We start from the raw sequence: 27,489 nt of genomic DNA on the forward strand, positions 1-27,489 counted from the left end.
AATCAAGTCTCCCAGGCCAGTGCGTTTTGAGAAGCTCCGTATTGTTCAGAAAATAAAATACTATAGGCTCTGGAACCTCTACCAGATGGAACAGTGTTTATACCTTTGTTCTTCCTTTTTCTCTCAGTACATCTCATATCTATACTTTTCTCTCAAAATGATTTTTTCAAACATGAATGGCTTGCCCCAGTTCCTTCCTTAATTTCTCCTTTCCACCTCTTCCATAATGTATTAGCCCAGACTGGAAATAAGACTGTAATAATGACTCAATCAATGCCAACAATAGTAGGAGGATTACAACCCAGCTGTTGTATGTCATGCTCCATTAACATCACCAACTGTCAAGTCAGCCTTTAAAAAACCCAACTCCACATTTGCTTAATCATATTCAGACCCCCCAGATAGCTCTTATAATGAAATTGCTTGAAAACATATAAATCTCTTACCAATCTCCTAAAAATAAAGTTCCAGTTCATTAGAAAGGATCAATCATCTTGATAGACACATTCCTTTCAAATATAATAAAAACTTCCACAATTCAAACTCTGCTATTCTGATATCTGTGTTAATTCATATCTTTACATTCCTTAAAAATAAAATATATTAAAGTAGGTTAATATGGTAAACAAAGGAATAGGAGAATAGTGTTTAAAGTAACCTCAACATTTTACTGTCCAGTTACAAATAGATAACAATTATGAAGTCATATGCACATTTATCTAGGTGGTATAGAATTTGGAATGAATAATAGCTTTTGAACCAAAGAGATATAGGTTCAAATTCTGGCTCTGCTATTTTCTAATTGTGCCATTTGGGGACAATTACAGAATAATAGTTTACAGTAAGACTGCAGTCAGGAGACGAGGATCTAGACAGACCACCAAGAGGGTTGCAACCATATTGTAATGCTGCTGTTTTGTTTTTCCATCTGAGTTAAATAGAGTGAAAAGAATGGTGGTTCACATTCAGATAATGGATATGCAGAGAAGTATTTATTATTCATTGTATATTCCTGTCATTTGTGAAATAGTTCATAATTTTTTGAGTAGGTAAGCCAGAAAATGTTTTTATATTCCTCATTATGTAAGGTATTTGGAAAACTAATGGACATCTTTCATAATGTTCAGAATGTGGTACTAAACATAACCTTAACTCAGTTGTCTGGCATGGTAAAAAAAAAAAAAAATCTGTGAGAATCAGTATCTATAATACATTTTTCCTGAAAGTAACAAAATAGTAGCTCATAATTTTTCTTTAAAAAATTAACTACTTTAAAGAGAAATGAGGAATTATATATAGGGAGACAGCTATCAACTAGATATAAGGATAAATTCTCTATCTTGTAGAGATGAATGTAGTGAATTTATTGCCCAAATCCTTTCACACATTTATATATCAAATTTTTAGTAAGTACTTAGTTTTAAGAGAGAATAAATTACCTGCCACAAAATGGACTTAACTAAAACTGAAGAACCACTTGTCAGTGATGTTGTTAAGTCTTCACATCTCAGTTTGAGAGATCTTCAGTCATCCTGAGAATCTGTTTTAAAAATACTTTCCTCATAGAAACAATTCTACTAAAGATGTTCTCCAATGAGAGAACTATCCTTTTTTGAGGAGTTTCAGAATATTCACAAGCTCTCCTATAGCCCTAAAAAGGTAGTAAGAGTCTATGTACTTATACTGAGTGCTCTGACTGCCTTTTGCTATGGGAAGAGGTGAGTGTAAGGGACACCATACTTCCAAAACAAAAGCAGTAACAATAACTGGAACCCAAAGATGATGTCCAATAGACTGTTTAAACTTTAACTTTTCTTATTCATATTTTCAAGACAGTTTTATAAGAAAGGCTCACAAATGGTTAGGGAGTATTTTCTGTACTTCAGAATCCAATCAAATACAACCTAGGACCCCAATTTGCCTTGGATTGAGGGAGAGGGGCAGATAGGAAGAGTTGGGGGCAGATGAACAGATGGCTTTTTTCACATATACATATTTTATTCCAAATACATGTATGTATCTTGGAATGTCTACACTGTTCTGATAAAATCTGGTTGCAAGAGTATTTAAGTTTAATTCCTGGCTTTTTTTGACCACTTAGACTTATATTATAAAATGAATTGTATTCATTTACACTGTCTTTACCACACAATCACTGACATGGGATTTGACAATGTATACAACACTTCTATGTATTTTATTTCCCTGTATCTTCACTATAACCTTTGAAGTATACAAATTAGATATCATTATCCTCATTTCCTTACTTAGGAAAGAGAGACATCAAGAGTTTAGCTGATTTGCTTATCCAGAAAGAAGAAGGGGAATACAGACTACAATTTCTCAGTTGGACTTCATATTGCATACTCATCAGGGCTTTGGTCATGAGACTATATGTCCCCTGTGAGCCTGAGATTCAGCTGTGACTAAAACAGTACCTCCTCTTTATTATGATTTGGATATGGAAGGGTCCCCCAAAAGCTCCTGTGTTAATTCAGAAATATCCAAAGATGAAATAATTAGATTATGAGAGACATAACCTAATCAGGCCTAATCAGGTCATCCGAGTTTGGGCTGAGTGGTAAGAGGCAGGTAGGATGTGACTGGAAGAGGTAGGTCACTGGAGACATGCCTGGGAAGGGTTCATCTTTCCTGTGTCCACTTTCCCTTTCTTACTCTTCTCCCCAGCCTGCATGAGGTGAGTAGCTTTCCTCTGTCTCCACTCTTCTGCCATGATGTTCTGCCTTATCATGGGTCCAGAGCAATGGAGTCAGCTGACCATGGACTGAACCCCTGAAATTGTGAGCCCCAAATAAAGTTTTCCTCTTCTAAGTTGTCTGATCAGGTATTTTGATCACAGTCCTGGAAAGTTGGCTAACATGCCCTTGTACCTCAAGTCCCCAACATCTTTCCAAAAAGTATCCTTAACTGTAAATAATTATCCTTCTGTCCATGGAGGACCTGACCATCTGTAAAATTCACTTTCTCCACTTTCAAGAGGAATAAACCAAAGATGACCCCCCAAAAGGTTAAACATAACAGTTACCATGTGACCCAGAAATTCCTCCCCTAGTTTCACATTCAAGGGAATTAAAACCATATGACCCTATAACAACCTGTACACAAGTATTCATAGCAGCATTATTCTTGATAGCTCCAAGTGAAAATATCCCAAGTATCCTTGAGCTGATGAATGAATAAATAAAATTTAGTATATCTAAACTTTGGAATATTATCCAAATATAAGAAGGAATTAAGTACCCATACAGGCTAAAACATGGAGGAACTCTGAAAACATCATGATAATATTAAAGTAGATGGGCACAAAAAGTCATATAGTGTATAATTCTGTCTATATGAAATACTGGGCTGGGTTGTGGCTAAGGGGTTGAGTGTTTGCCTAGCAAATCAAGTGAGTTTGATTCTCAGCACCACATTAAAAAATAGATATCATGTCCATCTACAACTAAAGATATTTTTAAAAAGAAAAATAAATATCCAGAATAGACAAATCTATGAAGAGAAAAAGTAGATTAGTTGTTCCCAGGAGCTTATGAGCTAGGAAGGAGAAATAGGGAGTGATTACTAATGGAATGAGGTTTCTTTCTGAGGTGAAGAAAATGTTCTGGAGAAAGACAGTGTACAGTCATACAACTCTGAATCATAGGCTATAGAGGGGTGAATTGTGAGGTCTAGCAATTATATTTCAATAAAACCATTATTTTTAAAAAAGAAACGAAATCTAGGAGACGTTAACTTGCTCATTTTCCCTTTACAAAAGTTTTCTATAATAAAGATTTAATTATAGTTCAATTCAACTTAAAGGAAAATGGTTTAGAATTCATCATGTCTAGATGTTTTGCATATTAATCCTACTTAAATTGTAGGGCACTAACAGAAAAGCTACATGGAGTATCCTTTTAGTGGCCTTCAATACTGATTACTCATAGACTATTATGTTTTATCCAAAGCTAGAGTTTTATTATAATCCTCAGATAAAACAGATCCAAACATATGATCCACTCTATATTTCAATGCAAGAAAAACATACACATTAGGCTGTCCTGATGAATATTTATAATGTTTGTATACCACATTCTAACAAGGAAAATGTCCATAGAAGTCAATCAGCTTAGTCTTCCACTCATCAATCCTTTTACTCAAACACAGGGGTTTCCACTTAGTGTTCCAGAAGTCAACTACTGACACCTCAGAAAGAATAGGGATGCTTCAAAGCCTTGACTTTTTTCTTTCGGATTGCACAAGAAACAAATCTCTCTTTTAAAACTCTCTTTCTAAAATTTCTATGTAAGTCTTAAAGTTTCAGAGTCTTTTAAATGCTAAACTATTAATACCATTCCATTTTCTCCCCTAAAACTCAGAAGCACAGCCTTTTCTTAAAATAACTGTACGGATGACAGGAGAGCTAACAACAGATTGATTAATAAACCCCATCTTAGACAGCTTTAGCATGAACATAAAGGATGAGGGTTCAGATGATGTTCCTGCTGCCTCTCCCCACAACAGACACACAACCACACCACCCCCAATCCTGGAATAGCAAGATGTCGTCATCAGCATCACACTAGAGCACTGTGAACTATATAAAAACAAAACAAAACAAATAACAACTTCCCTGGCCACCAAAAATAGATAGCCCAGACAGAAATAGTGCTGCCAGAGACAGTTAAATGAGCTGCACGGCAGAAATGACAGTAGAGCTGCAGACTTGCCTGGAGCTCCCAAGGACTCTCTTAGGCTCCAAACTAGATTCTTCCTCAGGTTAGCCCAATCAACGCCTGCAGGACTTGGTGTTTGTCCACAACTGATTCAACTCAGAAAGATTATTTGTTAAGCTATTAGAATTCAAGGGAAATGCCAATCAACAGCCTCTTCTTTTCTCAGGATTTTCAGTAATCCTTTCTCCATTCTTCCCTAGACATTAAGCCAGTTTTAAAGTCATGACTAGGATTTCCTTGTGGTCATAAGAGCTAAGAGTTCACAGTGATAGCATGTACTACCATAGATTGGTCAGCAATAGTGCGCTAACGAAAAGTAGAGGGTGAGACACAGCCAATGTGAACCCAAATTGACACTCTAGTGCTCCAGTCATGACAAAAAGCTTCCTTTCTGAACTATTTCTCTGTTCCCTCTAGGACTTTGCAGGGGTAGCAGCATTAGTATGCAATGTCACTCCTCTTCACTCCCCATTCAGCTCTGATGTTAACTACAATTTGCCCTTAAGTATTTAACTTAGATATTAAGAAGGCTACTGGACCCTAAGGCCACGCAAGGGCCTCCGTCTGGGTGCTTTCACAGCATTTTGCACTTATTCTTACTGTGATCTTTACCACAATCTATTAGGATGATCTATTTGGTTGTCTCCTCAATTACATTTAGAGCTCCTTAAGAGCAGAAGAGAAATTTTCTCCCCGAAATGAAAATCACTTCACTGATTTATTGGTTTGTACTGTTGTTGTGTTAATGATTATAAAAGTACTGTTTGTTCCAGCTGTTCTCTTTCTCTCAATGAATGGCATAACCTAGCAGTTGCCCAAGCAACTTGATGATGTCAAGAAAGCTTGGCACAACAAAGTACAACAAAAAAAAAAAGAAAAAGAAAAAGAAAAAAAGAAAAGAAAAGAAAGAAAGAAAAAGAGAAAAGGAAAGGAAAGAAAAAAGAAAAAGGGGGGGGGGCTGGGGAGATAGCTCAGTCGGTAGAGTGCTTGCCTTGTAAGCATCAAGGCCCTGGGTTCGATTCCCAGCATCCAAAAAAAAAGAAAAAGGGAGGGGGCATGCTCACTATGTACTTTGCACTCTGCTAATCATTATAGTCAGTAGTGAAAAGACGTTGTATGCCTGCTATTATGGAGCTCAGATTCTAACAGGGAAGATGAACTATGAACAAATAATTCATAGTATTAAAGGGAAAGTTCAAGGTACTCAGGAAATTTACAGCTGGGTGACAACTAAGTTATAGATAGGAATGAGGAGATAATTTGGTGGTAGGTCGTCCTTGGCCGCCTTCTCCTTCACTTATTCTATACCCAATCAACAACTCAGTCTTGTCAATTGTGCTTTTGAAATCTCTTTCTTTCATTTGTTTTTTTTTTTTTAATTTTTTTTAATTGTAAACAAATGGGATACATGTTGTTTCTCTGTTTGTACATGGAGTAAAGGCATACCATTTTTGTAATCATAAATTTACATAGAACAATGTTGTTTGATTCATTCTGTTATTTTTTCCCTTCCCCTCACCCCTCCCACCCCTCTTTTCCCTCTATACAGTACTTCCTTTCTCCATACTTGCCCCCCAACCTAACCCTAACTCTAACCCTAACACTAACCCTTCCCTCCCCCCATTATGTGTCATCCTCCACTTATTAGTGATATCATTCATCCTTTGGCTTTTTGAGATTGGCTTATCTCACTTAGCATGATATTCTCCAATTTCATCCATTTGCCTGCAAATGCCATAATTTTATCATTCTTTATGGCTGAGTAATATTCCATTGTATATATATACCACAGTTTCTTTATCCACTCATCAATTGAAGGGCATCTAGGTTGGTTCCACAGTCTGGCTATTGTGAATTGAGCAGCTATGAACATTGATGTGGCTGTATCTCTGTAGTATGCTGATTTTAAGTCCTTTGGGTATAGGCCAAGGAGTGGGATAGCTGGGTCAAATGGAGGGTTCATTCCAAGTTTTCTAAGGAATCTCCACACTGCTTTCCAGAGTGGCTGCACTAATTTGCAGCCCCACCAGCAATGTATGAGTGTACCTTTCTCCCCACATCCTCGCCAACACCTGTTGTTGCTCGTATTCTTGATAATCGCCATTCTAATTGGGGTGAGATGGAATCTTAGGGTGGTTTTGATTTGCATTTCTCTTATTACTAGAGATGTTGAACATTTTTCCATATGTTTGTTGATTGCTTGTAGATCTTCTTCTGTGAAGTGTCTATTCATTTCCTTAGCCCACTTGTTGACTGGATTATTTGAACTCTTGGAGTAGGGTTTTTTGAGTTCTTTATAGATTCTGGAGATTAGTGCTCTATCTGAAGTATGATTGGCAAAGATATTCTCCCACTCTGTAGGCTCTTTCTTCACATTGCTGATAGTTTCCTTTGCTGAGAGAAAGCTTTTTAGTTTGAATCTATCCCAGTTATTGATTCTTGCTTTTATTTCTTGTGCTATGGGAGTCATGTTAAGGAAGTCTGGTCCTAGGCCGACATGTTGAAGATCTGGACCTACTTTTTCTTCTATAAGATGAAGGGTCTCTGGTCTGATTCCGAGGTCCTTAATCCATTTTGAGTTTAGTTTCGTGCATGGTGAGAGATATGGGTTTAGTTTCATTCTGTTGCATATGGATTTCCAGTTTTCCCAGCACCATTTGTTGAAGAGGCTATCTTTTCTCCATTGCATATTTTTGGCACCTTTGTCTAGTATGAGAAAATTGTATTTATTTGGGTTTGTGTCCGTGTCCTCTATTCTGTACCATTGATCTACCTTTCTATTTTGGTACCTTTCTATTTGGTACCCCCTGTTTCACTCTTCCTGCTAAGGATTGCTTTAGCTATTCTGGGTTTCTTATTCTTCCAGATGAATTTCATAATTGCTTGCTCTATTTCTGTAAGGTATGTCATTGGGATTTTAATTGGAATTGCATTGAATCTGTGTAGCACTTTTGGTAGTATGGCCATTTTGACAATATTAATTCTGCCTATCCAGGAACATGGGAGATCTTTCCATCTTCTAAGGTTTCCTTTAATTTCTTTCTTTAGTGTTGTATAGTTCTCATTGTAGAGGTCTTTCACCTCTTTTGTGAGATTGATTCCCAAGTATTTTATTTTTTTCGAGGCTATTGTGAATGGCGTAGTTTTCCTAATTTCTCTTTCTGAAGATTCATCACTTATGTATAAAAATGCAAATAAACGACCTAACACTACAGCTCAAAGCCCTAGAAAAAGAAGAACAGACCAGCACCAAAAGTAGTAGAAGACAGGAAATAGTTAAACTCAGAGCTGAAATCAATGAAATTGAAGCAAAAGAAACAATACAAAAAATTGACAAAATAAATAGTTGGTTCTTCGAAAAAATAAACAAAATTGATAAACCTTTAGCCACACTAACAAAGAGAAGACGAGAGAAAACCCAAATCACTAAAATTCGGAATGAACAAGGAAATATCACAGGATTGAAATACAAAACATAATTAGAAGCTATTTTGAAAATCTATACTCCAACAAAATAAAAAATTTCGAAGACATCAACAGGTTTCTAGAGACATATGAATTACCTAAACTGAACGAGGAGGACATACACAATTTAAATAGACCAATTTCAAGTACTGAAATAGAAGAAGTCATCAAAAGCCTACCAACAAAGAAAAGTCCGGGACCAGATGGGTTCTCAGCCAAGTTCTACAAAACCTTTAAAGAAGAGCTCATTCCAATACTTCTCAAAGTATTCCATAAAATAGAAGAGGAGGGAACCCTCCCAAACTCATTCTATGAAGCCAATATCACACTGATACCTAAACCAGACAGAGACTCATCAAGGAAAGAAAATTTCAGACCAATATCCTTAATGAACATCGACGCAAAAATTCTCAATAAAATTTTAGCAAATCGCATACAAAAACATATTAAAAAGATAGTGCACCATGATCAAGTGGGTTTCATCCCAGGGATGCAAGGTTGGTTCAACATCAGGAAATCAATAAATGTAATTCACCATATCAATAGACTTAAAGTCAAGAATCACATGATTATTTCAATAGATGCAGAAAAAGCATTTGATAAAATACAGCACCCCTTCATGCTCAAAACACTAGAAAAAATAGGGATAGTGGGAACATTCCTTAACATTGTGAAGGCCATTTATGCTAAGCCCACGGCTAATATCATTCTAAATGGTGAAAAACTGAAAGCATTCCCCCTAAAAACTGGAACAAGGCAGGGATGCCCTCTTTCACCACTTCTATTCAACATCGTTCTTGAGACTCTGGCCAGAGCAATTAGACAAACCAAAGAAATTAAAGGGATACGAATTGGAAAAGAAGAACTCAAACTATCCCTGTTCACTGATGACATGATTATATATTTAGAGGAACCTGGAAATTCCACCAGAAAACTCTTAGAACTCATAAGTGAATTCAGTAAAGTAGCAGGTTACAAGATCAATGCTCATTTGTTCTTTCATCTCATCTTATCTGCTGGCATCATCATCAACCTTTGCCTTGGATGTTGAGCCTCCTAACAGTTCTCTCTGCCTTTAAACTTTAGTCTTCCAATCCACAGTCCATGCAGAAGCCAGAGAAATCTTTCTAAAAGGCAGATATGATTATGTCAACTGTTTAAAAACTTTGAGCAGTTCCCATTGAGCCTGAATAAAATTTAAAGCCTTTACATAATTTATAAGGCTACATATACTGGCTTCTCTCATTCTTCAGTCTCAATTTTATTCCACCTTCCTAGTCTCCCATGTTCTAAGGATACTAACTATAGTTTTTTCTCTCATATGAATCTTGATTCATATTGTTTCTTCTACATGGAACATTGCTCATTCTCCCTCTCCCATCCCATGTTAGTGGCTTATTCTTTCTTCTGTTAAAGTAAATCAACTTTTCAAGTTGATTGTTATTTAAAAAAAAAAAAAAATCAGAGAAGAATATTCCTGAACTGATACCACAATACCTCATCATCTGGGGCCCAAGACCTGGCAGAATATGCAAATTTTTCAGCCTCTCTAAAGAAAATGACATCCACCACTATGTTATAAGAATGCCTTTACATAAAGAAGTTAAGAAACTCAGGATCAGAGCACCCAAGATTCAGTGTGTTGTTATTCCACACGTCCTGCCACACAAATGCCAACTTTGCCCTAGGGAGACAACGAACTAAGAAAAATAAGGAAGAGGCTACAGAATATGCTAAATTTTTGTCCAGTAGAATTGAAGAGGTCAAAGAAAAACATCAGGAATAGATTGCCAAGTCCTCTCCAAGAGTTTCTAAGTCTGAAAGTCAGACTTAAAGTAATAACTTTTAAGAGTAACAATTAAGATCAGTCCTGAAACTAAAAAAAGAAAAGGAAGAAAACAATGCTTGAATAAACATTCACCTTAAAACACACATTTCTGCATACATTCACACCTGAACTCTGTGGGACTAACAGCCAGAACAGGGGCTGACATGCAGCACATACTCAAATATTGAGTGGATAAATGAGTTAACACATAAATGACTAAGGGAATCAACTGTCCACAGAGAGACATAATAAAACTATGGCTAAGAAGTCAGGCTTTGGAATCAGTATACTTACATTCAGATCCAGATCTAGCACTTGCTAGCAATTACTAGCTTTTCCCTGTCATCAGTGAACCTTCATGTCCAAGCGAAGACAATGATAATATCAATCTAAAAGGCCTGTTAGGAGAACTAAATAAGATAATGCAAGGCAAGTGCATCCATAGAGCTGGGCACAAGGTAAGCCCTCAATAAATATTAATTGGTATCCTTTCTATTGCTATTTTTAAATTTCATTATTGGAATAGAAATTATAACTATAACTAATTATAATAATATAATAAATTATAACTAGTAGTTCCACGGGGTCAACAGGAAGAAAGATAGGGCTCTCTTCATATGGTGAAGAAAAGAAATGAGGGTAGTATGATAATAAAAAAAAGAATTACTCTGATTTAAAGCCTATTCTTTGTGGAAGTGGTTGCTTTCTTTTCTGCGTTGGCAGCCATACCTTACAGAATGTTGTTCAATTTTTATAATTTATTCTTTTTGATAAAGTTCTTTTATAATTTTATAACCAAATGTGAGCTAATGTGCATTTATACACACACACACACACACACACACACACACACACATGTATATACATACACTAAAAATTAGGGAAATGTTTTGTCCTGATAGGTTTTAAGACATACTTTCATTCATCGGCTACTCCAATCTTGAAATATTTCATCCTCTGTTGCCTTAAAATTATTTAAATGAGATATTTTATAATTTAAATTTCTGATGCCACTCATCAGGTTTTATATTCTGTGAATGACAACTTGCATAAAAGTCATGCCTTTTAGTCAGTAGGACGTAAGGAAAAAATGGTTATGTTAGATATCTTTGGCAATGATGTTTAGGAAACAAATGTGGAAGGTCTCTGAGGAGTCGTGCTTAACAGAGAGAAAAGCTATGCTTATGAACACTGAAGTTTAGGATCTCCCTCCTCATCTGATAACTTTTTTAGTGCCTTACGGACACAAGTGGAAACAAAACCAGTATGCTTGGACACTGGTTACGGAAATGTAAATGCCATTTTTTAAAATTAAAATGCAGTTTACTGGTAGCATTTATTTTCTAAGGCTGTAATTACAGAGAAACACACAGAAGTGCCGAAATTGCAAAACATAAAGGCAGTGCTGACATGACCCAGATTCACCTAATTAGCAAAGCATATCCAGACTCTGATAATTCAGAGTTCCATAAAAGCAAAAAAAAATTTAAAGCCCTGCCATTTTAGCACGATTTTCTTCTTTCTTCTCCCACCCCAGAAACTTCAAGACCCAAGTGGAAAAGTTTGCCAGGTTGGGCGGGACCTCAGTAGGCTGACTCACTGTGGTTAGATTCAGACTGCCAGGGAAAGCTGGCTTCAGTCTAGTTAGAACACTGCAGCTGGTTAAAGGCAACATTACTAGAAAATGTGTAAACAGAAAGGAGCAGTGGAGGCCTCCTCTGCTTTTGACAAAGACCCCCACCTTTCCATGGCTCTTCCCAGGCTTCTGTTACTTTTAATTCTATGTATCAGACCTCACACATTCCACCAACAGAAACTCTCCTTCCCAAAATGATCCTCTCATTTTCCCAAGAACCTTGAAATCATTGGAGTTATCCTGGCTTCTCCACTTTATACCCGTATAACTTTGGGTAAGTTATTTGAGCCTTGTTCTCTTTATGGTATGGTGGATGTAATGACAATATCAATCTTATAAATTAGAAAGATGAACACAAAATTAGCTGAAATAAAATATAGTAAATATTTAGAAAAGTGTCTGGTGTATAAAAACTTTCAATAAACTGTTTATTATTATTAGCTACTATTATAATTCTCTTAATAAGTTCTGTCAAAAAATAAAATTAAAAAATCTTTTAAAAAGTTAAAAATCTTAGTATTTTCACACACACACAAAAAGAAGTCTGCATTTTCCCTTCCTTTACATTTCTAATTTGACCAGTTTAGGCTGAAATAAACACACATTCCTTGGTTTTCCATCCTTCCCATCAATACCCACTTTAGGACCATTCATTTATTGTGAACACCAACTAGTGGCAGGAGAAATACAAATCAAATGGAATGCCTAATCTTCAGAACTTTTCAAGAAGTTTAATTGATGGAACATTTACTGAGTGCTTATCACATACTGAATTATGCCAGATTCTAGGGAATAGAAAAGAATAAGCAAGTGGTGTTTTCTGTCCTCAAGAAGCTTATAATCTGGGTATAAATTCTATGATTAGAGTGTTACAGAAAGAACCCAAAAAAAAAAGCAGGGGACACTGGAGCTGAAATTCGAAGAATAAGGCTTTAACAAGGTGAAGTATGAGAGAAGGTTTTCCAGTACTAACAAAGACATGGAAATATAAAACAGCTTTGAATTATAAGTAGGTTATAATTAATGGAGTTCTTGTGAGAGAGAAAACTGGGAGCTAAAAGTGGATTTGCAGTTTACCTAGAGAACTCTGGTAGAATTCTTATCTACACCAGTCTCAACAGGAGGAGCTTATGATTTCTTTTCCAAATGAGCCAACACCTTCATTAGCACCACACTTCACCAAGTGAGCTCCCCACCTGGAAAAACTCACTATTTTAAATCACACAAAGGACAGGTATTTTCAGGTCCCTGTGATAAAACATTAGACAAATTCCTTTGTTATTCTTTGTGCCTGCATTTCCTCATGTGTAAATGGGAATAATTGCCATACCTTCTTCACAGAGTTATTGTAAGCATTAAATGAGGTATCACTGCCACATACTTAGAACACTACTTGACATGTAGAAAGTGATCGCTAGCAGTCTCTGCTGCTATAGTCTCGCTCATCTCAGAGAGGCTGGAGCTGGGGTAAGTGCTATGACCATTCCTTAGCATAGAAGAAGGAGTTTTTCCTCAACTTTTGACTATAGCCATTTTTATGTAAAAATTATTAATTTTTTTTTAACAGTACTGGAATTGAGCTCAGGTGAGCTCTACCACTGAGCTATGTCCCCAACCCCTTTTTGTTTTTTCATTTTGAGACAGGGTCTCACTAAGTTGCTTAGGCTGGCCTCATTGCAATCCTCCTGCCTCAGCCTCCCAAACTGGTAATAAAGGAAGCACCACCATGCCCAACTATAAAAATTATTTCTGACCTAATAGTCTTGTCAGGATTTATGATTGTGATACATAATAAACTCTAGAACCCAGAAAAAGTCACAATGTCTGTGAGCCCTGGTTTTCTCGTTTGAAGAATGAGGACAATGATGCTTGTTTCATGTCTTATAAAGACAAGCTAAGGCAACTTATGAGTAGCACACAACCCACTCCTCAAATATACAAATCTGGAAAGAATAGAGATCCCTCTATCAGTGCATACTCTTGGTAAAAATCCCCTCATAACAAAGCTGACAAGGCTTAAAATTTAATTAAATCACTCACACATTCAAAGACACAAGTGAAGTCTATATGCTAAGTGATACTCTCCTTTTCATCATGGGAAACAACACTTATTGGTCTCAACCTGACAACAGAGCTGGGAGTTACCATTTAATTGACACCTAGAAAGGTGACTCAAAGTAGGGTCAAAGGTGTTATTTGTTCCTTTCCTCCCCATCATTCTTCACCCCCACTCCTGCTCTTCACTAAGGGTAGAGAATAAAAGAAAAGAGAAACTATTTGTCTTTGAAGTTTTGCCCTTCTTGTCCCTTTCCCCTTCATTGACATAAGCATCCCTTGTCATTTTCACTTGTTAACTGACCAATTATGTTTTGGTTCCATAATGTATCAGTTTTTGCACTTTCAGTCCATTGTCTCTTACTCTGGAATCATAGGCATTTCCCCCCAGATTTCCTATAGTGGCCAATATTTTAGAAGCAATATTACTGGTACTGTCACATTACTGGTACATTAATTTTTTACTTCTCTTCTTCTTTAAGCTCTCCTTCCTTATCTCCCTATAACCCAGTCTCTCATTGGCTCAACCCATGAGTATACCTCTTTCTTCTCCAAAAATGTCCTCACTGTCTAAAATATTGCACTCTCTCTCTCTGACTAGCAAAATCTAACACAGCTTTGGAGACCTCCCTCAGTATACAGCTCTCATAAGAGGCAATCACTGGTAGAAGGGTCTTCCCCATTTCTTTAATAAAATTAGATATATTCTCCCAAGATCTCAGAGTACACTATTCTTATCTCCATGAAAGCATCTGTAAATAATACATTGTCTGCACTTCTTAATAAACTGTACCTATTTGAAGAGCAGGGACAATTTCTTAAAGTAATCAATTGTTTGTTGCATGGATAGATTTCCTGGCTGCTCATCTCACCGTGTATTCCTTTGACATCTTCTTCAAGCCCTGGAGGAATCAACCCTTTTCTGACACCAAACCTTTAGCATGCCATTCCTCTCTTGGAGTACAATTACAAATCCTTTATCCCAAGACTCTAGACGCCATGCACAGTTAAAATCTTACAGAAAATGTCATGGAATTCTGTCATTTTTAGGATGGGACATTGAAATGTGTTATGGTTTGGATGTGAGGTGTCCCCCAAAAGCTCATGTGTGAGACAATGCAAGAAGGTTCAGAGGAAAAATGATTGGGTTGTAAGAGTCTTAACCCCATTAGTGAATTAATCCTCTGATAGGTGGTGTGGCGGGTGAAACCCAGGGCCCAGGGTTACGCAACGTGCATCTAAAGATGGCGACTAGCAGAGAGCAAACGGCATCCTGATTATGCCTGGAGAAGGGCAGAAAGCGTTTACCATTGGCTGTATGATAATCAGTTCTGCTGCCTAGCGCGTGGATAGATATACTTTACAAGTATGCTGGAGCGAGTGATCGCTTGACCTTTAACAGGATTGGATGGACATATCTGGTTACAATTGCTTATGCATGAGACTGCTTATATATTGAGGGTGTTATCTGAATAAAGCGGAAGCTGCTTCATGAACCTCTGAAGTATACGTGTCTTTCCTCCCGCTGACCAGGCGGTAAGAGAAGCGGCTGCGGAGCTGCTTGGAGCAGCCGGGCAAAGAAGCGGCGGTCTGCCATAGGTGGTACCTGAAGTGGTAAGAGATGGCTGGAGGAGGTGGGAATTAGGGCATGGCTTTGGTGTATACATTTGTATCTGGAAAGTGGAGTCTCTCTCTCTGCTTCCTGATCAACATGATGTGAGCTGCTTCCCTCCACTACACTCTCCCACCATGATATTCTGTTTCACCTCGAGCCCCAAGGAGTGGAGCTTGTCTTCTATGGACAAGACCTCAGAAACTGAGAGCCCTCAAATAAATGAAAGTTTTTCTCCTTTATAATTGTGCTGGTCAGGTCATTTAGTCACAGCAGAGAAAAAGCTGACTAAAACAGAATGCAACCTGACTCCTCCTATATTTTTTTCTAACTAAGGTTTCCTCTAATTTCCAAGTCCTCTCATGGAGACTCTTTATGTGGCAGGTGCTATCACTCATAACCTACTGAAGAATGAATGGATATAAGGATGAACATACACAAGAGCACCACACAGCAGGTGGACTGGCAATGAGTTTCTGACAAAGAAGTGTGTTTTAGCCTCATTGTTATCTACTTATTACTTGATGCATAGAAGAGAGAGATTTAACTATCTCTTATTGGCCTTTTTTCTGTATCCTAACTTGGTTTCTGTCAGTGATTCCCCAAATTAAGAAATAAGGACAAATTCATGATATTAGACCTGAACTCTAAGAAAAAAGGACTCAGGACTTTACATCTGAAAGTGAACTGAGCCCTGCTCAGTCCCACAGCATCCAGTCATTCATGAGTGGAGGTGACACCCATCATATCTATATTCCCAATCATTCTCAGCCACAAGGAACACATGGGAAGACTGCCTGTCAGGGTTTCCCACACAGCTCCAAGGAGCTCTGCAGCTCTGCTCAGCCCTTCTGCAGCAGCAGATCCAAAAGGTGGGGGAAAGGAGGGGCCTAAGGTGTTACTACCCCACTCTCACAACCAGACACACAGCTTTCAGAGGTTCAGTCTTCAAACTCACTTATTATTACTAAACACTCTCTGATTAAAAAAAAAAAAATCAGTATGCATGACAACTCTGAGCAAGAAGACCAGAGTGAGTTGTTTAATTTCTAAACACATGTTATATGGAACATTACTGCCCATGCAATATCTGGTAGGAAGTACTTGAAGTCCCAGGAAAACATTCATAATTATAAGATGAGGAAAGACAGGATAAACCATTTCAACACAAAACTTTTTTGAAAATGGAATTTTCAAAGAATTCAATTCAAGAGTGAAAGAAATTCACTTATCCAAGGGAGCTATTTGCACAGTACTCAAGGGAGGTCTGCCCACTGGGTAACCCCCAGGGGGCACCAAAGAGCTGTTTCTTTTTTTAGAACATGGGTATAAGACATTATGGGTGCTTCTTTCTGTGTAATCCCAGCACACAGGTCCTATTATACAGACTTCCTGGGATCAACCCAGCTCCCAAAGAGCTGGGGCTCTATATTACACTATCGGTCATTGCTCTTGACCGAATCTAATGACAAGCAAGGAATATCAAGCAACATGGCTAGATGCTTGATGAGAAGCAAATGGTTCTAAGAAACCTCACAGAACAGAAAATACCCAGATCTCTGGAATGGTCCAAGACAGCCACAGAGAATATAATGCCAGTTGACTACACTGGGACTCCTGGGCTTACTATGTTGCAGCTACAGAACCTTAGAGTGCCACTTAAATTTCCTGACTTAATCTGAGAAGTAAAACAAGAACAAAATTGATGAAACAGAATTTATTGGTACAGGCAAATATCCATAAACCACAGACACCAGTACATAGCTAACAGAGCATATGCTTATGGGGATTTGTGCTCTTTAAACACCATTATGACTATGCTTATAACCCCAACTAATCTATACATCAAGACATCATTATTCCATAGAACTGTTTTTAATTGAAATTAGAGCTATCCACCATGTGACTTACCTTCTCAAAGTCTCGAAGAGCCTGGGTCTGCACCTGAGGGGGCTTCTCAAATGCTCTCAAGAAATGTGTTTGCACAAAGGGAACCTTTTCACCATTTCTCCAAGTCTGTGACTGCACTGGTGGGCCTCTATCTTTAGTGTCACTAAGAAAAGCTGTCAGTGAAAAAGAACAACAACAACGATAGTTTATATCATAAAGGCACCTTGATGGTTCTAAGTGGCATATTTCAGAAGATTTTGGTTACCACAAAATGCATGCCAATTCTAGACCAAATAGAAAGAATTCATATAAAGAAGCCTGTGTTAGGTCATATTAATGATAGTTCCCAGTGAAAAAAGTTACATTAGTTTGTATCCATGCTCCATTGAAATGTGGTGTTCCTACTCCTCCAATAAGTAGAATCTATTTCTCCAGCCCTCAGAACTGAGGTGGCCCGGTGATTTGCTCTGAGTAACAAAATGTGATGACATTGACATTGTATGCAATTCCAAAAACGATTGAATTCCAAAAACGTAGTGAATTGTATGCAATTCACTACGATTCATAGTGAGAAGCTTTGCTTTTCTGCTCTTGCCTTTTTAGACCTCAGCGCTATAAAGCCCAGTTTACCAACTGAAAAAGAAAAGGCTGTGTTCTAGGAAATGAAGATGCCCCAGCTAATAGCTAATCACCATCTGCCAGACATGTGAGCAAGGCTATCTTGGACCCTCAAGCCAGGCAAGCTGTTAGATTAGTCATTTCAATGATCCCACATGAGACCAGCAGAAAAAAAAAAATGCCCAGTTTGTCAACATAGAATTGTGAGAAATATACAGCATTGTTTTAAGCCAAGGGTAAGTAAACCTATCCTTAAAGGGCCAAACAGTATTTTAGGTTTGTGGGCTTCATAGTCTCTGTCACAAATACTCAGTTCTGCCCATGTAACTCAAAGCAGACACAGACAATACATAAGTGAATAAACAGGACTAAAATAAAATTTTATTTATAAATACTGGGTGTTGGTCTATGAGCTGAAGTTTGCTGATAATTTTTTCTTTTCTTTGGTACCTGGGATTAAATCCAGGGGTGCTTAACCACTGAGAAATATCCCCAACCCTTTTTATTTTTTATTTTGAGAAAAGGTGTCACCAAGTTGTTTAGGGCCTCCATAAATTGCTGAGGCTTGCTTTAAACTTGTGATTCTCTTGTCTCAGCCTCCCAAATCACAGATTACAGATGTTTACCACCGTATCCATATGAACCCTATTTTAAGCCACTACATTTTGGGGTGGTTTGTTATAAAATAACCAAACTAGCCTTTAAAAGGAAAGAAAAAGTTACTAGTAGAAGTATTTCTACAAATCTAAGATAATTTTTCAGGTTTCTATTTAGGAATAATTGTAGTAACCAATACCTTTATAGGGCACTACAGGTTACAAAACAATTTCACATGAATTATTACATTTATAGAGTCACAGCAATCTGTGAAATAGACCAATGTGATTATTGAATCCATTTTACTCATGAGTAAATAAAGGATCAGAAAATTTGCTTATCTAAGACCAATCCCATGTTTTCTTCATCCATCTCTCTTGGCAGTATGGTAATACTGTGTTAAATCTAAGACTCAGGGGGAAAGAGACAAAGGGGTCAAATGTCGACCACTCTATTAACCAAAAGAAGTACTGCTCTTGGAGAGCCTGTTAACCCTATGCCTGGTTCTGAGAAGTGACATTATGAAAGAATAAGGGCCTTAGTCAAGCATGGAACATAGAGGACCTCAGACAGGGAGGGCTAGGGTTATGGTCAAAGGTAAAAGACAGAAAGTTATATCTTTTCTTGGCTGAGAAAAGAGGAAAATGAGCCTTTACTAAATTATTCTTTTTACATTAGAAAGAATAAAAGTCATGGCAATACACTGAGTTCCACAGACAGCCAGAGCAAGTGAGAACAAACAGGCCTTGATGACCCCACACCCCAATGAGAAATTATCTAGACACTGAGGCAAAGGAGGTCCTAAGGAACAAGAAGCAAAATGTCACTCTATCCTTTTTTCTTTTTCTTTTCTTCATTCTCTCCTTCCATTGCTCTTTCTTTTTGCAAACTTGGCAGAAGGAGCATGTTATAGTTTGGATCTTAAATGTCACCCAATGGCTCAGATGCTAAAGCCTTGGCCATCAGCCTATGGCACTAATGGGAGCTGGTAGAACTTTTAAGAATGTGGGGCCTAGTGAAAGAATGTTAGGTCACTGGGGGTGTGCCCTCATAGGAGGTTTTGGGGGCCCTGGCCCCTTCCCCTCTCTCTTTGCTTCTCTGCTACATGAGGTGATCTGATTTCCTCCAGCATGTGCTCCTGCCATGATGTACACTCTCTCATCACAGGATCAAAAGCAATAAAGCCAAGCAACTTAGGACTGAAACTATAAGCCAAAATAAATCTTTACTCCTTTCAAGTTGATTTTCTTAGGTATTTTGCCACAGTGACAAAAAAGTAGAGTAACACAGAGCACAAGAAAAAGCACTCAGGTGCTTTAGTCAACTTCTTGGAATTTTAAAAAATGCTCAGACAGAAATTCTTGTCTGCTAAAGAGAAAGGAAAATTTTGAAGACAAAATAAAGTTGAACGAGACCAATTTTGAAGAAGAAATTAAAATATATATTCCCCCTTGCAAAAGGGCAGGGAGAAAGAGAAAGGTTCAAGAGCCCCATGCACCAAAGAAATCTCCTTTAGTCTTTTTCTTGATTTGTTCTGAAAATTGCCTCCAACCCCACTGCAAGTCACATCCTGGACTATCCATTAGTGATGGAAGGAAATTGAAAGAAATAGGAATAACTGTTGCAGATAATATACAGCCTTAAGGAAAAGTACAGATTTTAAGATAAAGGAAAATATAAAAAGGCTTTTTCTGTATTCTGGGACAAAGGACAGTCTGATGTGGGGTGGGGGGGGGATTTTGTTGAAGATGAAAAAGAAAAAGAACAAAAGGAGAAAAAGGGATTAGAAAGATGCTTGTGAAGAGAAAAATAATGAAGAAAATGATGGTTCCAGTTTTGTCCCTTGCCATATCACTGTCTGTAAAAAATTCTGAAACTTAAGACTATTTGATTTGTTTTTAAGCTGAATACTGTGCAGTGTCTTTTCACTTTTATAAAATTAACACAGTATGAACACAGTATTAAGTGTGTCTTTAGGTAGCCCTGTCCTTTTTAAAGGCATTTTCAATAGCTGCTGACTTTGCCTGGTATGGCGTTTAAACTAGCTCAGAAATTTAAAGCAGATTTTATTGGTGCATAGCACAAATTAGTTATATGTGGAGATGGTATTTTTAGCCATTTTCAATTGTTTTTGATGTTTTAATTTCAATTGTTTTTATACAAAATAGTGGTTCTGCTAATTGTATAACACTCTGTGATTTCAAATAATAACATGATGATGGTGGTGTTGCACCTGTTTTGTTGACACACTGAATGTTTTCAAGCAAATGCCACTTTTTTAACTAAAAAATGGATTTCTTTTACATTTGGGTGAAATTAAATAGCCTACTGAGTGGAGGAGAATATGATGAAACAGTAAAAGCAGGGTACGGTGGTGCACACCTGTAATCCCAGTGGCTCTGGAAGCTGAGGCTAGAGGATCGCAGGTTTGAAGCCAGGCTCAGCAACTTAGGGAGACTCTGAGCATCTTATTGAGACCCTGTCTCAAAATAAAAAATAAAAAAAGGCTGGGTATGTGGCTTAGTGGTTAAGCACCCTTGGGTTCAAACCATGGTACCTCAAAAATAAATAAATAACAGAGCAAAAATATATTACATGAAGATTAATGGGACATTAGGGAAAGAGCAGAGCATTTGGAGCTGGAATTTGAATCATGACCACTTGCTATTGGGGAAATTTAAGCAAATCTCTTAATATTGATAAGTTTCATTGCCTCTGTAAAAATGGGGATAATAATATGTCCTTGCAGAACTCTTACATGGATTAAATGAAGTAATAAATGAAAACACCTCACCAAATGTCTGTTGGTAGAGGGCATTTTATCCATTCCCCTTCCTTTTTTTGCCCTAGTTCTTTGATATTCACCTCAAAATGCAGGACCCAGACATTCAAAATGTTGAGTATCATAATGTTTGGAATTTCTGAATTTAACATACACAGGTTCAAATACTAATTCTAAGTGACTCTCAAATCCTTACTTGGTTCCAATTGAACCTTCTTTCCATGTGATACATGTGAACCATCTATGCTTCAAGGCTACTATGCAAAAGACCAATCACTTAACAAGTAAGTAAAACCCTCAATACGGAGCAAGGTTTTGAGAAATGTTCCCCAAGAGAGAGCTGTCCCTCACTTTGGTTTGATAATTCAAGTAGATCTCTGGCTAATGTACCAGTAATAATTGTGCTATTGTTTGAATACATTAATAACAACAATAAGTAAGATTTACAGAGTGCTTATTCCTTGACAGTTTCTGTACTAAGGACTTTTGTCATTTAATCTTATCACTGAGATTGACAATATTATTATAGCCATTTTAATGGTGCATTAGGGAAAAGATTTCCTTTTAGTGGCAGAATTTATTTTAATCATTTTACAAGTGACCTTAATCTTGCAATTATAGAATCATTAGAAGTGCTAAGAGTTCACATAAGTATTTCAGTTATGACTTACTGCACTGTGCTGCTTCCTAGCACATATAATTATATGCAGCATATAATTACCCAGTGTAGATTATATAATTCTTGCTGCTGCAGTGGTATGTGCAAATTTGGAACTTTATAGATAAAGTTTGAGGAGACTGTCATGATGAACTTAAAAGACTGCAAATTCAGAAGAATGATGATTAACAGGAAACCAAGAATGTAACAAAACAAGGCCCCTGGCATCCTTACCTGCTGCATTGCTTGCTCTGGATACCATCTCCCCATCATCATCTGTGAAATAATCTCTGTGGAGAGAAACATTCCTTTAATTAATATCATTTCACAAGGCCCCCAGTCCCTGGGGGACACAATATCTATAAGCTGTTTTCATTTATTGCTCCATACATATTCATTAAGCTCCTGCTGCATGTACAACCAGCCTTTAAACAAATAATTTTGCAAGTATTCATTGCTATTGTGGCAAATCAAGGGAACTTAACTAGGATAAGGACTTGGAGAAAGGACATTTCCAGATAAGGGGAATGTTAATCAGTTTAAGAAGGGGGACAAACAACAAAGGAAGGGGAGGAAACAGCAAAGATCCTAAGTCAGAAAGGAAGGACCTTGGCCTATTAGAGGAACAGAGAAAGTCAATGTTGTGACCAGACCACACAAAGCCTTGTGAAATAGGTTAAGGACATTGAGGTTGATGGTGAGGGGGATGAGAAATCACTGAAGGATTTCAAACTAGGGAATTAATGGCAAAGGACTAGAGATTTAGAGTTTAGATAGATCATTCAGCTGCTGACTGAGACTGTGTGGAGTGAGCAAAAGAAGATAGTAGAGTCTATATTCCAAGCAAGAACTTATGATGGTTTTAACTAAGGTAAAAATAGTGGAAATAGAGAAAAGTAAAAAAAAAAAAAAATTCAAGATATATTTAGGAGGTAGAATTAACACAGAAAACTTGAAAAACATAGTCTATTCATGGAAATGTTAATTATACCATGATCCAATAGTAAGAGGTTTACTGGCCCAGCTCAGCAGGCACCACCATCCTTAGCTTCAAAATCTTCAAAATGTATCCCACAAATACTTGTCAAGCACCGACTGTGTTCCTCAGTTCTGTTTTAAGTTCCACAAATGGAGCAGTGAACAAAACAGACAAACTTCCTGCACTCATGGAATTTACAATAAGAGAAGACAAATAAGTAAAATGTGCAGTAGCAGTTGGGGACAACTATTACAACTATTATAAAAAAAAAAGAGGGAAAGAGGTTGGGGGTGGGACTCAGTGGTACAGTGCTTGCCTATCATGTTGGAGGGCATCACAAAATGAAGACATAAATAAATAAAAGAATTGTTAGTTCCGCTCTGAAGCCAGGAATAGTAGCACACACCTGTAATCCCAGTGACTTGGGAGGCTGAGGCAAGAGGATTAGAAGTTCAAGACCAGCCTTGGCAACTTAGTGACACCCTATCTCAAAATAAAAAGGAATGGGGATATAGTTCAGTAGTTGAGCACCACTGAATTCAATCACCAGTACCAGAAAGAAAGATAGATGGGGAGGGGAGAAAGGAAGAAAGGAAGAGAGAGAAGGGAAATAGGGAGTATGGATAAGGGATGCAGGACTTAGAGGGTGGCAGAGGAGATTACAATTTTTAGTAGACAAGGCTTCTCTGAGAAGCAAAAGAATAGGTATGGGAGTATCTGGGGAAAGACATTGAATTTGACAACATCAAATTCAAAGGCTCCTAGGAGGAAGCATGCTAGAGTTTGCAGAGCAGTAAGGAGGTCAGCATGCCTGAGCAGTAGAAGGAGGTAAGGTCAGTGATGTAATGGGAGGGCTGTGCAGGGGGCACCAACTATATATACAAAGTCTTTCAGGACACTGAAAGGCCCTTAGCAACTGGAGTCTTGTAAATCAAAAAGAAACATGAACTCAAAGACCAATGTTTTAAAATGGCTGGTTACTGTTTTTTGAAGACAGACTGGGTAAGTGGGTAGGAAGGAACTGAGAGATGATTGCAGTAATTCTACAGAGAGATGTTTTTAACAATTAGCTTATTTTTTAAGCTTTTGGGTACTCCCAGTCAGTCAGAGCTAAAAAGAATTCCATAGACAGAGATTTAGAAGCCTTCTCTTTTTAAAAGCCAGATAATATTTGCACAGAGGCAAAGAAGAATCTGGTATTTGTTTGGAAGTTAGTGTTCTTTCTTCCCTCAGTTCTGGATTGTGGCATAAATCTTCACTTTGTTAAGTCCCAGATGGACATGAAAATACCAGGGAGTCCATGCATGTCTGATTATGTCAAAATTAACTCCACTATTTTATATAATTATAATGCACTAATAAAAACATTTTTAAAATTTCCTTGATGCTCCTTAAAAAAAGTAAGCACCAACAGGACACACTGGACTAAACACAACTGGCAATTCTTCTTTAATCAAAAGTAGATCAGCATCTTGTGATTCTTCCAGGTCCTCTGCCATTCCTTTCTCCTCATTATAAAGTTTCCCTGAGAGTAAAGAATACAATAAAGGAGTATACTACTTATGGGTTTCCCTCTGTTGAGGTAAATTAGAAGAAGGATGTCAACATTATCCATCAGAACAATGTCTTGATGTAGAGGGAAAATTTACACTTAGCTCTTGTTAATCACTGAGTATTTATGCTTGTCCACAAAGGTGAACATGCATCTGCCTTTGGGAACAATGTCAACCTCAGGCCAAATCCAGTACATCCAACATGTTTTATTTAGTTCACGCCAGGTGAAGCCAATTCTAATTTCCCTTGGAAAATGAGAAGGTCCCAAAACACTCTGTTTGCCTCTCCACATATGGAGACTACTTGCCCCCTTTAAACAGAACAGGCATGTTTTCTAGTTTGCCACAGTCCCTGCCACTCCCTGTCCTGGTAGTTCCAGCTTGCTTGCTTGCTTACTTACGGTGCCCAACAAGCTCTCTGCAGACTTCTAAGGCTACAAGTACGGACCAAATGTGGATAGAATTTGATTTCTGTTTTAAGACACAATCTTAAGAAACTCATTGGCTTTGACACACAATTCATTAGTTTGTGGTGACAAGCTACTAACTAGTTTTACCTCTCTGAACTCGTTTCCTCAAATATTTGTAAAAGAAGTTCCCTTGTAGTAATTACAGTATGCAATTCTAGTCTAATAGATACTTAACTATAAAACCCATTTTAATACTTTCCAAGGATCCGGGCTACTTTCCAGACATGATCTCAGTTCTCATTGTCTGCAGATTCCACAATATAGATCAGAAGCAAGGGACTGAGGATCAGCCCTCCCAGATACCTCACCTTCTCTCCACCCTTAGCCACTCTGAGCTTACTGCCTGCCTAGTGTGAATCAATAACTGAAAGCACAGAGAAGTCACTGTAGACAAGCATTGAGTTAAAAGGCATACTTGTAATCTCTCAGGAGATTTTTAAAAAATCACTTTAGCTCTATTAAGAGCTCAAGTTCCCTCTCTTATTGCCAGGCAGCGGGGTTCACTCAGCTGCTCCAAAAGGTTGGGAGGGAATTTGATGCCCCCAAGAGAAGGGGTTAATAAGTGAAGAAACAGAGTATATACCTAGGGGATTGCAATTTGTAACAACATCTGATAAACCAAAGTGCAAAGAGAATTGGGGTATGGTAGAGATAGAATCCAAACCTACCCTCTGGCACTCCCCCTACAAACCAGCAAGATATATTGGTAAATTCTGCCATATTACCCAAGTCCAGAACAAAAATTGCATACTCTTATTCTAGTTTCTCAAATTCAAGTGTTTCTAGTTCTTCTTAACATCGGTCCATGAATGACTCATGTTCAGATAGCAGACAGCTTTCCTTTTTTTTTTTTTATTTTTATTTTTTTCGGGGCCAAGGACCTTACAGCTTTCTTGCATACATGTCAATATATAACCTTTTGCCCAAGATGCTTTGACTTTCAATTTTGCTTTCCTTGTATAAATGAGGAATAAGACTTATCTTTCTTGTTCTCCCTACCTTATCAATCTTTTAGTACTAATACCAATTCCACTAAACACACAAACTAATGTTCTTGCCAAGACACTATTTTGCTTAATTGGAAAACCCAACCATTTTCCAAGCACAACCCACCCACAAGCTGTTCATTTTCTTGATTTCTGCATATTGTACAACCCACATATTCTTGACTAGCTGATAAGTAGCTGTTAATATATTACTCAATACCCCAAAATTTAAGATCACGTGTTTTCTTATTGTACTCTAGGGTAATCAGGATGGGAATGATCAGAAAAAATGAATGCTCCTTTCTGAAAGTTATTGGCTATCCCCTGATATTCTGATGCTGTCAAACTGTGCAGGACGATTCCATCCAGTAATTTTTTTTTGGTGGGCGGGGCTATCAGGGATTGAACTCGGGGGCACTGTGCCATTGAGCCACATCCCCAGTCCTATTTTTTATTTCATTTAGAGTCAGTGTCTCACTGAGTTGCGTAGTACCTCGCTGTTGCTGAGGCTGGCTTTGAATTCACAATCCTCCTGCCTCAGTCTACCCAGTCGCAGGGATTACAGGCATGCACCACCATGCCTGGCTCCTTCCAGTAATTTTTAAAGAATGTTAGTTTAATTTATGGCAAGGAATATCCAAGTCACTCCATTTTGCTTGGCTTGAAACGGCTAATAATATCACTTCTTTAAGATCTGAGTATCTCCCTGATCCCACTAGTCTGATCTCTCATAAAGTTGGTGATGGCAGTGGGTAGAGACTTAGTTCCTTCTTCCTTAGCAAAGAGGAATACCACAACGGAGCCTGCAGCGAGATACTTCTATAAGTCAGGTATAAGACCTTCCTTCCATATTTGGTGTCATTGTCATATTTTGGCCTGCTTCATTTGTGGACTAAGAGGAGCTACACATCATGTTACTCACAACCATGACAAAGTGGCAGTCACCATTACAAATCAGGCTCTGCAATGAGTCTCTGAATTATATGAGATAGTTCTATCTCAGGACCAAAATCACCATAAAACCATTTCTAAGGTGCTGATGTATGTCTAGTCTTCATCACTTCCTTCCCTTTAGTCTCACCTAGTAAAAGGATTAACCCAGTTATTTCTCCCCATATGAGTGTCCAAACTCTCAAAGGGGGTGTCCTCCTCAAGCCAATCATACACACTCAGGTTGTTCACGCTTCACTTCACCACTTACCAGCATCAACACTTAGCATCTCCTCATCTTGGAACAAAGGCTAGCTCCTGGAGGCATTTTCTCTCTTTCCAGTTTCTTTTAATATGGTTCTCTTATTATAATCAAAAACTCAGAAGGGGAAAAGCAACATGCTAATCATTATTATTTTCCTAAAGCAGAACTTAGAGCAAAAGTCATGGCCCTAAATGCCATTTACAGATTCTTAATTTTTAAATTTTTATTTGTCCTACTTGGTTATACATGACAGTAGAATGCATTTTCATTTATATGAAAGGCACATGATTCAAAGAGACAATATCAAATTTAACAGTGACATAAGTGAAATAGTAATTAACTTTGTACTGGCAGGGAGGAGTTCTAGGAAATCTACAGAAAATAGAGAATACTATATCTAGATTTTTCAAGGATAGCTATAAATAC

General features: G+C 37.7%; 1 protein-coding gene across 1 annotated transcript in view; it reads right to left on the reverse strand.

Annotated features, from left to right (window-relative positions):
- The window catches only part of LOC306661300 (myomegalin-like), a 205,977-nt gene that overhangs the window by 139,295 nt on the left and 39,193 nt on the right, over window positions 1-27,489 (reverse strand). Inside the window, 2 exon segments of the mRNA XM_079140184.1 lie at window positions 17,247-17,398; window positions 22,115-22,170. Coding sequence (XP_078996310.1) covers window positions 17,247-17,398; window positions 22,115-22,170 — 208 coding nt within the window.

This window comes from Sciurus vulgaris, assembly GCF_902686455.1.
Source record: "Sciurus vulgaris genome assembly, chromosome: 1".
In the NCBI taxonomy this organism is placed as follows: domain Eukaryota; kingdom Metazoa; phylum Chordata; class Mammalia; order Rodentia; family Sciuridae; genus Sciurus; species Sciurus vulgaris.